General features: G+C 38.5%; 1 protein-coding gene across 1 annotated transcript in view; it reads right to left on the bottom strand.

The window, feature by feature from the left end:
• Positions 1-13,996, bottom strand: part of PCSK5 (proprotein convertase subtilisin/kexin type 5) — a 257,932-nt gene that overhangs the window by 33,065 nt on the left and 210,871 nt on the right. The window contains exons 21-24 of the mRNA XM_052776735.1: positions 13,767-13,869; positions 10,412-10,548; positions 8,234-8,431; positions 7,822-7,890 (exon numbers count right to left, since the gene is read on the bottom strand). Coding sequence (XP_052632695.1) covers positions 7,822-7,890; positions 8,234-8,431; positions 10,412-10,548; positions 13,767-13,869 — 507 coding nt within the window. The remainder of the gene's footprint in view (positions 1-7,821; positions 7,891-8,233; positions 8,432-10,411; positions 10,549-13,766; positions 13,870-13,996) is intronic.

Raw genomic sequence — 13,996 nt, 5'->3', positions numbered from 1 at the left:
AAGGTCACCCCTCAGCCTCCTTTTCTCCAAACTAGACAAACCCAGAGTCTTCAGCTGTTCCCCAAATGACATGCCTTCTGGCCCTTCCACCAGCTTTGCTGCCCTCCTCTGGACACACTCAAGGACCTTCACGTACTTCTTAAATTGTGGGGCCCAGAACTGCAGACAGTACTCGAGGTGAGGCTGCACAATGCCAAATACAGCGGGATAATCACCTCTTTTGACTGGCTTGGTATAATGTGTTTGATGCACCCCAGGATGCGGTTTGCGCTCCTGGCTGCCAGGGCACAGTGCTGACTCATACTAAGCCTGCTGTCAACCAGCACCCCCAGATCCCTTTCTGCAGGGCTGCTCTCCAGCCATTCATCTCCTAGTTTTTACTTGTTTCCAACGTTACTCCATCAAAGGTGCAGAATCCAGCATTTCTTGGTGATTATAAAAAAACAAAGTTCTGGCAGAGGCACCAGTCTTGGAGCCAGGTGTTGATGTCCTGGGCTCACCTGTTTCTTCCAGTGTCTGTCCCCTTTACTGGGAGGATTGAGGAAAACACAACTTGTGCTCCTGAATCCTTCAGCATTCTTCCCAGGGTCCTGAAATCTCTTTTGATTGAGCTTGGTCTTCTTGTTGAAACATCACTGGTACCCACTTGAAAGAGCAGGAGTAGGTAATAATTTGAAGGCTGTACTAACCTCATCAGTTTTCTGGCGACATCTCTGATCTGGGCCCCAGGGAGGCAGCAAACTTCCCTGAAAAGAGGGTCTGGTCTGCAGATGGTTTAGATTATGTTTGTTTTAATGTATTTGTTCTTCAGTAAGTCCAGCAGAATGATTCAGCAGCTAACATTTCGTTACTGTTTTGATTCATGAAGCTCCTGAACTGCAAATTGTTGAAGGAGTAGCATTACATGCTTTGTTTGTCTTTGTAATTTTAGGAGTACATTCACTGTTTGGTCAGTGACTACTGAGCTAGACAAACCTTTGGTCTGATCCAGTATTTTTCTTCTGTGCTCTTATTTCTACAGAGAACTCTAAACTAAAATCTGGAGTATTCTGTGTTTGCAGAACGCATGGTTCAATCTCATATCTTAAGTTTTTCCAATGACTTGCCCCAAGCCTGGATTTTAGTCAGGAACTAATTTTCTTTCTCAGAGAAAGAAAAATTTCAAAGACAGAATGTTTTCTTTAATACATACATCTTGTACCTTCAGTGTGCAAGGAAATTTTCTTTTACCTATACTCTAGAAAAGACAACATCCTGTAATGTAATGTTCTGCCTACACTGAAATGTCAGTACTGAAAATCAGAGAAGAACAGTTCCAAATCTTGCTGGGCATTGTTTTTGCACAGGTTGCATATTCTCACTCCAGAAGCCTGTGGAAACAAGTCCTCTTATCTGCAAATATAAAACCTATTCTGCAAGATTAACTTCTTGAGGAAGATTTACTCTGAGTTAAAAAAGGATTCTTATCATAATTTTCTCTGGCATTTTGAAAGCCAAGGTCTATTAATCATCAGGGAAGGTTTGAAGAAATGAAGTTTTCCTTTGTGTTTCTTAGGTTGCTATGGGAACCAGATCACTCTTCACTCATTAATCATGAGCACAACTGCCAGAATTGCAATCTGTACCTGTGAGCTTGAGTCTGTTCACAGTGATGCCCTTTTAACTATCTCACAGGTTCCTTAAATCTTCTCCAAATACCTTTTCTCTCACTCCCACTGCCTTACAGACTGTATTTTCCCCCCATCTCACTGTGTATAATGGATCTCGTGGATCATTTGCGTGTTATTTAGTCTCACTTCTGCCTTTATAGCTGTGTGTTTGTACCGATATCTTGTAACCCAGACCAAACTAAATAGTTAGGTTCTGGATGACCTTTGAGAGTTGCTCAGGCTTTACCTTGCTAAAAACACTTGGGCCTAAATGCCTATTTTGTAGGCTTTTATTCTCAGGGACACTGCTCCTTGGAGTTTCTCAGTGTTTGTCTCTTCTGTAAGGTAGCTTTGAAAGAGAAAAGTGCGATGGCTATTCTGAACATTCTTCACTCTGCACCCTCACTGAGGAGCAGTTTATTCTCGGTGTTAGATTTTGAAAATAGTCCTGGTGCAAAGGTTGGAAAAGCCACCTTGTGCTACTCTCTGCAGAAACCTGCATGGGTCAAAAGGTGATATACATGGTATTTTGCTACATGGAGATGAAGTAATCTCTGGGAAGCTGTGAGAAGTATTCATATCATAACATGCTGTACTTTCGCAAACTGGGTGAGGTGAGTGGAAGTGAATCAGCGAGTAGGTGAGTAAGAATTGGATCAGGAATGTGTGGCTCCATGGGAGGACACTGGCAGAAGGCAAATAAATTGGGAGAATGCCTGACTTTCACAATCCATTCTGAGAGGAAGACCTATCCTTCTGTTGATTCCTATGAATTTATCAATGATCCACTTGAGCTCCATGTGTTGCAAATATTTAGCTCCTCAGTGAACTAGGTGCTCATATTTAGCATTATTGGTTAATGGTGTGGCAGTTTCTGCTTGTGAAGTGTACATATGCAAGTCAATACATATCAGAGAAGTTTATCACTTACCACCTTCATAAGTATTCATATTTTGTGTCTGTTCATTAGGTAGGTGCAAAAGGGCAAATGCAAATTGTATTATTAGAAAGAGAGCGAGAGAGAGAAGTGTTTGAGAAAACACTTTGGTCCATGTGTTGTATTTTAGACATATAAATGAAAGCCAGGATTGTTATGTTCTTGCATTGTATTAACTCTGAAATTCTCTTAGAATAATTACTTTAAGTGGCTCAAATTCTTCAGTTCTACCTTATTTTTTTTCTCTTGTCCTCAGTGTTGGTTTATAGCTGACTGTTTTCTAAAAAGGTAAGTTTGACTCTGAAGAGTTTCTGAAACTCATTACAGTTTTAAGAGTATGGAGAAAATATTAGTGGTATTCTGAAGTGATCTAAATCTGTGACTAAGTGAACTCACACTGAGACATGGAAGGTAGATGCTGCAATTGCACAAAGAAAATCCTCCTCCTTAATGACATTGCTTCAGCAGAACTTTCTTTTTCAAAAGTTGCCTTTGCAGAGGAAACTGGATTTAATTTTGTAGACTTCATGGTGTTTTCTGGTGCCTACCAGAAGACAAGTCATCAAAATTTAATCACGGCCTGATGGTCAGAGGTAATGAAAACCCACAGTGCCCATGGATCTATCTGCATCAGAGGGAGAAATAATAGCTCATTGCTGCTCTAGAAAGTAGGCCTAGAGTGTTCAAAATTGGGTTATCAGAACTGAGGTACCAAAATCATAAAGATAATCTTGGAAGTGTGGGCTTGAAATTTATTCAGCACAATTTCTTAGACACTTCATCTGTCCAATTTTGTGTTTGCATTTGCTTGCACAGCAGTAGGAATGTATTTGAAGCTTGTAAGAATTTAGGATTAAACATACGTATTGAAGTCGCCCTTAAGACTTGACTTGTCTTTGGCTCTCACTTCAGATTTCAATGCCTGTGCAAGAGTCTGCCTTTCAGATCTCATGGGATGCCGTGCACTTGAGCATGTCAATTGGGTTAGTATGGCAGCAAGCAGAGGCAGATGCATTCGAGAGCATGTGGGCAGAAGAAGGTAGGGAGGTGAACCCTGCTGTGCACAGCCATTGTTTTGACACTGTGTACACAAAGCCATAGATCCTTTTGGGATTAGTGCTGTCTAAGGCAATTTTCCTGTTACATATCCCAGGACTTGACAGTGTCTACAGGCAGAATAGTGTCTGTGAGCATTAAACATTCTTTATCTCCTTAAAATACGAGCAGCCTCTGAATTAATGAAGTGAATCAGAAAGAAAAGTATCGCCTGAATTTAAAAGAAAGCATCATCTGTATTTAAACTACAAAGACTTATCTGTCCTTGATTAAGCCTCTCTGACAGTTTCTATCTTTGCTCTTAGACCTTCAATGTAGATACAGTAAAGATATATTGCCACACTGGAGCCCTAAAACAAAACTGAGTCCAAACTTGGAGGGAAACAGATTTTACTTCACTCCCTGAGGATCCCAGGAAATATTACAACACTGTCAATCTTCTACCTCAGTATCCTCATGCCTGGTGACCAATAACCTGCAGTATTACTTACTGAGCAGGTTTTACATTCTTCTCTGAAATGTCTGACATGGGATGTAAAGTATCAAACCGATATAAAAGTATGATATCTGTGTCTTAATCTGTCTGTAGGTTCACTACTGATCAGGAAGAGAGATTTCCCACACAGTCTGCCTCCATCACTTGCTCTATTCTGCTGGTACCTGGCATCATGCCAAAAGAGAGTAATTCATTTTCTTGCCTGCACAAAGCAGGACAACATTGCCCAAGACTGCAGGAGGCGGTTTGATCTATTATTTGGTTCCCTGAGAAAAATTTCTTTGGCCAAAAATTCAGGCTAGTAGGAAAACAGGCAGTTCAGTTATCTTAATTAACATATATAGCCCTCCTTAAAACTACATCTGTGTCTACAAAAAAAAAAAAAATTCAATTAAACTTTGTAATTTGTAGGCAGTAAGAGAATCACTTGCATTTCATTGCTCTCAGTTTACAATGTAATGTCACTGTGGACTGATACTCCTTTTTAAATTCATACAGCTTCTATAAGTGACGCTGCACTCAGTATAAACCAAAGTAGTTAATTATTTTTATCTCTTACAGTATATATTAAAGATCTCAAAGCACTTCAGAAAGAGCAGGTGCCTGATGATTTTTTGCAAGAGAATGGTCTTAAGTCTTTTGCAGATCCATAAGTATGCACAAAATGTATTTGCATTTGTATATGAATAACTACTTTTCAGTATGTGAGCTATACAATTTTGATTCCAATTGCTATGATTACTACATTTTGCTTCCTCCTTTTTTTAAAATAGACCATTCCCCAGAGCTTTCTGCTGTACTTCTAGTAGAAATGTTCATAGCATTGGAATGCTTTTCCTACTCCTGCTCTACAGTTCTTACTCAGATTAAATTCCTCAGTGGTGTTGAAAGGAAGATAGGATAAAGAGAGACTGTGAAATCATGCAGCATTTGCTTAATTTAAAAAAAAAGAGTCTGTATAAAGACCATAAAGATGAGAAACTAAATGTATCACATTCCATATTTTCTCACCTTGAAATTTTACTCTTTTAAGTTATTTTTATGGCAGTGTAATTTCTTTACAGCTTTCAAAATAATCCATTTCTTCTAAGAGACAGGGAATTCAGCTGTTTGTTTGTTTTTTTCAGAAGTCTCTCTATCAATTTTCTGATAAGATATGAGAAACCTATTACTGTACTCATCTATGAATTAAGTTATTGGTATGAGAGAACTCATTGAATATTAAGAGCAGAAACACAAGCAAACAGCATCTTTACCTGATTAATTTTAAGTTTGAAGTTTACAGGTCATGCTTTATTTCAGGAACACATGGTAATTTGCAAAAGCTGCTTGGGATCTTGCTATTAGCCCACTGCTGTGCTTCTGTTCCAAATAGAGCTAACATTAAACCAATCTCTTTGACTCTCAATAGTATATGAATTGTGACTGCCAAAGAGTTTCCTTAATAATATGCCCCTTACCAAACTCTGACATCTTAATACTTCCAACTTTACTTGGCAGTGAAAGTTAATACAGTCTTTGTTTTACCTGCATCCATTCTGTTGATCTTTGAAGCTTTTAAAAAGCCCATTTTAAATCAGAACTTCAAGTGCAAGAACCTGAGAGTAAATATGTAGTGAGTATTATGGATGATAAATATTTAGGAGATGAGTGATCTTCTGAAGACAAAGGCGAATGAGTACAGCTCCTTTTTCTGTATGCCAGCTGCCCATGAACAATCTTGCAGTCTCCTTATGCAGGCTTATTAAGGTCATATACAAACAAAATCAGCCTCTGAGTTACTTGCAATGACTATTTTTAAGAGAAGTTGCTATTCATAGTGCATTTCACCCTAATTCAAAGCAAGGATTGGCACTAAACAGTTGCAGAAGAGACAGAAAGAATTTTTAGTCACAGGTGTTGTAAAGAGCACTGAAAACATTACCATAGGAAAGAAAGTAACAACTGATAGCAGAAAAAAAGATTGGTATTGAAGCAGATTCCCTCACTTAACTCCTTTTCTTCTTTTTTCTCCCCACAACCAAGCAGGCAGTTGACATGAATCTGGATAACATGCCATACAAAAAAGACCACAGTGTAATTGCAATCATATTAAAACCTGGTCCCTCCAGCTCTTCATTCCGCAATATTGAAAGCTACAGGGCTAGTCACAGAGGAAAGCATTAGGCTTGACTGCATTTATGCAGAATGGCTGGCCACCAGAGTCATAGGGAGTTTCATGGTATGACATATTAGATTGGATGACTGGTAGAAAGAAGAAAGTAGTATGTGATGAAAATCCTTACATAAGTTTGGTATGCACGAGCATTTATGTTGGTCTTGTTTCCCGGGGAAACATATTGTTGACACAAAAGCAGAAAGGACATTGAAATAGCTGTGACTACTGGTGGGAATTAATTTCTGGTTTGGGTTTTTTTGTTTGTTTGTTTGTTTATTTGTTTTTTCTTAGGGGTTGCTTTCAGTTTTCTTTCCTGCTATTCACTCTCCTTTGTATAGCAACATTCAGTCTCCTGGTACTGATGGCAGTGCCTATTAAACCAGGCTCCAAAAGACATAGGGAGCAAGTGGGAGAAACCAGAGGGCCCAGTATGAACTCCTCTGTCTGTGGAAATCTCTCTAAATTCAGAGAGGGGATGGAAGGTCCTGGTAGCCTCTAAGTTTAGCACTTAGCAAGTAGTAAGTCCAGATAACTCTTTGCAGATCAGTGACTTGCTCTAGATTTGCACCAAAAGAAGTAAAGCTTAGGTCTACTTTTTTCTTCTGTATAATCCTTCAAGGAGATTTTAGCAAAGTCTTACTTTCTGAAATATAGATGGTATTATCAAAACATCTTGGCACATCAGTACTAAGTTGGGCACTACTTTACCTAAACTCTGTGCTTTCTTAAGAAGAAATTTGTCTAAGAGGTTGCAAGTGGACTGCCTTTCTGATGAGTCACCCTGTTGCCTCTCAGTCTTGAGTTACTGATCAGTTGTACTGCTGTCCATATAGCCACAGGAAATAAAATTTTCTTAATGTAAACACAGCGGAAGCAATGAATTGCAATGTCTTTTGAACATTTTCAATCCTCTGTGAAGGTGAACTATTGAGATACAGATTCAATCAAGTTCAGCAAGTTAAATGGCATTTATCTGAAAACAACAAACTGCCAACATCGTATTATGTTGAGAAGGAACTTTTTTTTTAATCAAGCATGAAAAATGAATCAATGTTTTAGTATTTTTTAGGGCAGTAGCATTGCTATTGCAGTGACTTGCTCTTGAATGAAATTTAAGGTCTGTCCTTATGTCTATTTCCTTAAAAAAAAGCACAGGCTAATGATCTATTTTCAGGCCTAGAAAATTTGAACATCTGTGATAACGTTCTGTGTCTGATAATGGCTTCAGAAAGTCAGTATATCTCTCAGCCTAAGTGTGGCATTCAAACAGGAAAGAAAAAAAAAGCACTGCAAAGGTTAATAGCTAAATTAATACAAAAAATATTCTTATTTATGCTGGAGAGAGAATTTAGAAATGGTGTTAAAAAATAAATACACTGGGAAAAATACAGTTTACTTGGTGAGAGAATGCAACAGTGACTAATTGCTCAGCAGCCTGCACATAGGCTCGTGACAAGAGAGGGAGAAGGAATAATTTTTCCCTACCTTAAGAATAAGGATAAAGTTTCATAAAGGGAATATTTACCCAATTTGCAGTTCTGGCATCCATCTGAACATGATATGCAATCTTCAGAGTCAGGATCTTCCACTTCACCTGTGTTTTGCAAATCACCAATTTTGGGTTAATTCTAGATAATGGAAGGCCAACATTTGGAAGCACTCAGCAAGGTTCCCGGAAACAAACTTTATTCAAATCCAAAAAGGAGAAAGACAAACAGCAATTTCTTTTCTCATTTATTCTTGTGTAACCCCACTCAATTTGAGGAAAATACTCCTATTTTACATTAACGTGATATTAGAAGAGAATCAGACCTGGAGTTTAAGGACCTCAGGATCAGGTGTGATTGTATATTACAAAATAGGAACCACGAACCTTAACCCGATTTCTGTAACAAATTAAATAGAATATTTGTTAACTCCTGCTGAAGGATGCTTACCTTCTCTACAACTATGCTTCTGACATATGTCTTGTGTAAGGTAGTAGCCTCTAAAACATCTTTTGCAGTGGCTGGAGTTCAGGCACACCTCACAGTGCGCAGAGCAAGCCATACAGGTATGCTCTGAATGGTAGTGACCTGGAGGACAGCTCTCTCTGCACTCCCCATTATACAGGAAACGTTTGATCCCTCTTCTATCTGTGTGGCAAACAAATAGGAAAAAGATGTTAGCCATAGAGGACATTTGGGCATAAGATTCAGCTTTATGAATCACTGGTGCTGCAGCTGATGAGAATTAATACTGTTCACTGACTGCTAGATTTGTAGTTTTACACCAGATGAGCTAAAATGTATAAAAGTTTCAGGACCTCAAACTTTCCACATTCCTGGAGATTTATGGCATTTAAAGATGTCATGCTAATGACTAATTACTGTTTACATCCATCAATCTAATAAAATAAGAATCAAGAGATTTCCATTACTGAGTTCCCTTTCGGAGAACATACAAGTATTTGTACTGTATTGTACATGCGGATGTAGAATTGCCATTAGGAAAGCAAAGCTGTCCACTTCATCTTTGGAAAGGATCAGTCTGTGTCCATAGTAGATTAAACTGTAATGCTCATCCTAGTCACAGCTAGAATCTGGAATAGTTTAGATTTGAATCTAAATAGCAAGTGTGCATCTATTTGCTATCAGAGCAGTAGCATTCTCTAGTGCATGGGGAACTGGGAGGTGCCTGCTTCAAATCCTGAATGAAGGAAACCTGTGAAGACACCTGCAGCTCCATGTGCCATGTGCTGCAACATGGGGAGTTTTCTAATGGGTTACCCTACAGTATAAATTATATACATTAATGTGCTAAGTGCTAAGTTTTAACTATAGAGCAAGAATTTGCTTACCATAATTTATTTCTGAAACTGCAGAGAAAGCAGCTATAATAGGAATAACGGCTGCACCATTGCAGAAGTATTCAGACTTTGTTTCTTTTACTTTTCACATACAAATCTTTAGAATGATATTTTCCAGCCTCCTCAGGGTGTGACTCTCATCGGTGTCTTCATTTCTTGATACACAGAAATACAGAAATTTATATTGCTGTCCACCACAGGGAGAGACTTGGGGAACAATTATACAAAAATCTCCCTCACATTGGACCTGAAGTACCATTTGAAACTTCGTCTACTCAGTCACGTTTCCCAAAGTGGGAAAGTCAATCGCATCATCAGTACGACAAATTAATGCCAGTCATACTAGTGTTTTCTTGTGATCTAGACACTTATTACTAAATAAAGCCTGGGCCATTAATTACTAGGACTGAAATGGAAGTAGCAGCTGAAAAGAAAAAAGGCTGTGAATGCATTGTGAGTCCCCAGAAAAAGGTCACAAAAAATCCTCTTTATTAAGTGAATTGAAAGTCAAATCTTACATACTCATTTCCAAGGACAGCTCAGGCTAGTTACACATACTTGTATGTAATAGCCTCAAGTTCTTCACCCATCAGGTGTTACAGAGGTGAGAGGGAATAATTTTTAAAATGGAGCTTCAAAAGGAGAAAAGTTGCTTTTTGGAACAACCACAACTTTAACTATATTACCCTCTCTCTCAACCTAAGCTCTATAAAAATGTGTCAGAAAGACAAGTTTCTATGTGTGTTAGTGGTAAGCTTCTCTTTGCAGGCCCTGGTTGTCCAGCTGTAGGGACACAGCAGTCTGTGGTGAAACCTACCACACGTTTCCTAGCCTTCCCCAGACAGATGTTTTTGAAAGCTCCCTGGCTCCCTGCCTGCTTGTGCAAGCTTGTTCCATTTCAGTGTAGCACATACTGTGTAGAGGCCGGGGGAGGCATGTATGGAGCTTTGTTTTCCAGAGGCAGATTATGTAAGTTTTCTGTCCTTTTTTTCCTGTGCTACTCTTTCTGTTTCTGTTAATGTAGCTCCTACTCAAAATATACAAGGAAAATGCATAAAGATGCAAGGACAATGCAGAGTTGTGTTTGCTTGTACTTTTAAAAAAATAAATTGTGTTCCAGCTCCCTTCAGGGTTAAAACAAGATCATGATGCAGATCAGTAGCAAAAGCACTGCTTATTTTATCGGCTCTAACAATTGAGAGCAGAGGGAAAAGGAAAGTTGGAGGCCTAGGAAGGGGAAAAAGCTGCAAGAGGAAATCTTTCTTACCTGTTCCACAAGCAATGCATTTGTTAGGTTCACTTCCACTGCAGTCCAGGCAGGTATGATGGCACAAATGACATTGTCCTTTGAATTCAAACTTTCTTCTGGGACATTGCATAACACAGCGACCATCGTCAAAGACTCTTTTGTGGCAGAGACAGGCATAATTACAAATTTAGCAACTATTTGTTCTTTAAAGAAAACTAACAAGAAACCCAAAATGCTCTTCTTTCTCTCTATTTACAAGAGTCCTTGCACTTTACGCCTTCATTTTCCTGATCTTATTTATAGTATTTACTAAGTGGAAAGTCAACCGTGTTTTGAACCTGCATCTTAGACTTAAGAGATTAGTTTTTTTCTGAGATTTTTCTGAGAAAAATCACCTTTTGGTCCTGTACCTAGATGTCCTTCTACCACAATCCCTGCAGTGGTTACTTATGTCTGTTAGAAGGAAAGCAAGACTTGATCTTTCTCTGTGAAGGAATGATCCATCTGTTGAAGTTTCCTATTAGTTTTACTTTAAAGTCTTCCTGTGAGCAACATTATGGCTTCAATAAAATGACTTTGTACATAAAGTCAAATATCTATCTGAATCTTGGCCTTTAGGAGCTGTATTTTTAGACTTGCATATCTGCAAACACTTAGGAGTTTTGCTGCTAAATGTTTTCCTTTTGCTGGGTAATGAAATATTTGGTAGAGAATCCTTTTATGTGATGAAAATTTCTGGTCCTTTTTTCACCGCTACTTAATGTCTACTGGTTTTAATCTGTTTGGGAGAAAAGTAGAAAAGCATCAATACAGATATGACTATTAAAAGAATATAAAACAAGTTGGCTAGAATTTGACAGTGTTTTCAACATTAAGAAAATAGGAGAGACTGTAATCTTCCACACTTAACTGTTTTTACCAGTTTGGTATCTGAGGACTTAGGACTCAATTTCTAGAGAAGCTGAGCACCATTCAGGATCTTAGTACAGATTTTGACACTATCAGCTTGTCTGTACACCTAGGGAACAGTAGGCTTTCCATAACATTAAGATAGTGCATGCTTCCTTGGAGCCAGCCAATGGCATTAGAGAATGTCTGCAATATGCCTTCATAAATTTGAGTTGCTATGGTCATTGCCAGATTTATTCTGAAAGAAAAGGAGAAAAATATCTGCAAAGTTAAAAACCAATTTTGTCAAATAGTCTTTGAAACCATTTAAAATTTACCATGATTGGAAAAGTCTAGGCTTATGGAGTCCGAAGATGGAAGAATAGGCTATCATGCAAACAGCCTTCCTGAAGTGCATGTAACAAAGAAAACTTAGGAATTGATTAAAAAGACTTGTGAGGCTCAAGGCAGGCTGCTGGAGGGAATCAGGGAGAAGCTTGTGTGGGTATATGAAGTATTCAGCAAAGATGTATTTCTGCTCTGGAGTCTGACAATAAGATAGTCCTATGCAGACTGTAGCTCATATAGCTATACCTGCATGTTTAAGAGCTCCTCTGGTTGGTTTCTTTGCAAATGGGACAATGTGACAGAAGTACTGGACGTAGTGGGGCTATGCTTATATAACATGCAAATATTACTGTGTTGTATTACATGTGCTGGCTGTAATGATAGCCATCCTTACAAACAGTGGTAAAGTACATTTGTCTTGCTTTTTGTTATGTTGTCCCTAATGGAAGACACCAGCAGGTCAGATCTTGCCAGTAACTTTTGTAGCTCAAACAGTAAACAGACAGGCAAGGAATTTTGTGAAAATCAGTTTGGCTGGACAAAAAACTACAATTCCATAATTTTTTAAAAACAGGTAACAGCGTTTTGAATTGTCAAACAAGATGATCTGACAGTGATTTTATTATGAAATAAGGTGACATCTACTGCTGAATTTTCACAAAGAACAGGGATTGTTCAGTGTTTTTGTTTTCACATTATTTTCAGTAATCCCCCCCCAAGTCTTTTCATACTTTCAAGGAGTAAAGTTGTTCCCCTGTAGGAAAGCAGTACTGCTGAATTTTAGTCTGTATTATCTAATGGCCACTCATCATTGTCTTCAACAGATACCACAGGATTTAGGATTCTGTCAATTAAACAGGTCTATTTCAAGTACATAACGAATATTGTCCATTGGAAGGATTTACTCTTTAGACTCTGGGTGAGATTTTTCTGTATTATTATTTCTTTTACTACTGACTGTCGTACTATGACTTTTTCTAACAGCTTTCATAATGTACAGAAGAAGCATAGAAATCTTTTGGAAACCTTAGATACCAAAACTGAAAACTGTTAGAGGATTTGTTATAGGGGAGACAGAAGAACCTTTCCAAAACTCACAGAGACCTCATTACTGCAAACACCTAGGTGGTTTTGCCTAATGGTGTTGTTCTGTACCTTCTTTGTTTTGCAAATATCTCTGTGCAAAGTTCACAAAATAGGTTGCAAGGAAACACAGACAGTCTAATTTAAATGCAATTGTGCATTGGAGAAATCCAGTCCGCAGTCCAAAATTCTGCCCAGAGTTCCTGTGCTAATGCCATTTCTGACATAACACACCTTAACTTAATACTATTTCCTCAGTTATGAACTTGTTTGGACTCCATTGGTCCTGGTGTGTCTTTTACTGGTATAGTCATATCATAGATATTTGCAAGGTAAATTGCAGGATTGCTTTGGTTGTTTTTTTCTGTGCCTTACAGGACCTGATTCTGATTTCATACCACTGTAAATATCAGCTGACAACAATGCAATCTGACAGAACCACAGCTATCAGTGCAAGAATAAAGCTATTGGTAGGACATGACTTTAAAACAAGCAGACTCCTGGAATAAGTGCGAGATGACCTAAACATAAGCATCTGATCTGCAATGTTCTCTGGAAAAGCTTCTTTCTAGTTCTGTTCACTCCTTATGGCAGGTTAGAAAAATCAACCTAACTTAAAACGCCTCAGTTAGGGGATGATGTTTAGGTGCTATTAATATCTCCCAAACTAGCTGATTGCTAGCCTCAGTGTCCGTATTCAAGCCTTGTGCCAAGCTCCATAGCTGTGTACAACTACAGATGCCCTAGACTCTTGTTAAATTTATTACTATTGTGATTCTAGCAATTATGGTTTTGAAAGGATGACAATGAAAGAGAGACTATAAGAGAATTTTTTTCTGTATCTGTGGGAATCATCTGGCTAAACATCAACTGCCCATGTAGCCAACTGTCTTGTTCAGATACCACTTGTTTTCTCACTTGCCTGGGTTTTGTTTGCCCTAATCATTGCTTGCTTCTTCAGTTGACTCTGCAAGCTAGTGCTTAAGACCATACAGCCACTTCTCCAGATGATGAGGTGAGGTCTTTGTGCTGCAGTGTGCTAGGAGACAATCACCTTGTGAGTGGGCAGCTGATGCAGTTGTCCGGCTCAGGTCCAATGCACATCTGACAGGATGCTTCACACAACTGACATTCTTGGGAATCATCGAGGTATTCCCCTGATAGAAAAAAGATTTTTTTATTTCAGATCAACATCTCACATTAAAAAAAAATGATTCACCAAGCCAGGCTGGAAAATATAATGAGTAAAAGGAATTAGATCTGTTCTGATTTACTGAAATGAGC

The sequence above is a fragment of the Harpia harpyja genome, chromosome Z (genome assembly GCF_026419915.1).
Source record: "Harpia harpyja isolate bHarHar1 chromosome Z, bHarHar1 primary haplotype, whole genome shotgun sequence".
Lineage (NCBI taxonomy): Eukaryota > Metazoa > Chordata > Aves > Accipitriformes > Accipitridae > Harpia > Harpia harpyja.
Note: the sequence above shows the minus strand (reverse complement) of the source record. Positions and strands in the feature narration are given on the sequence as shown.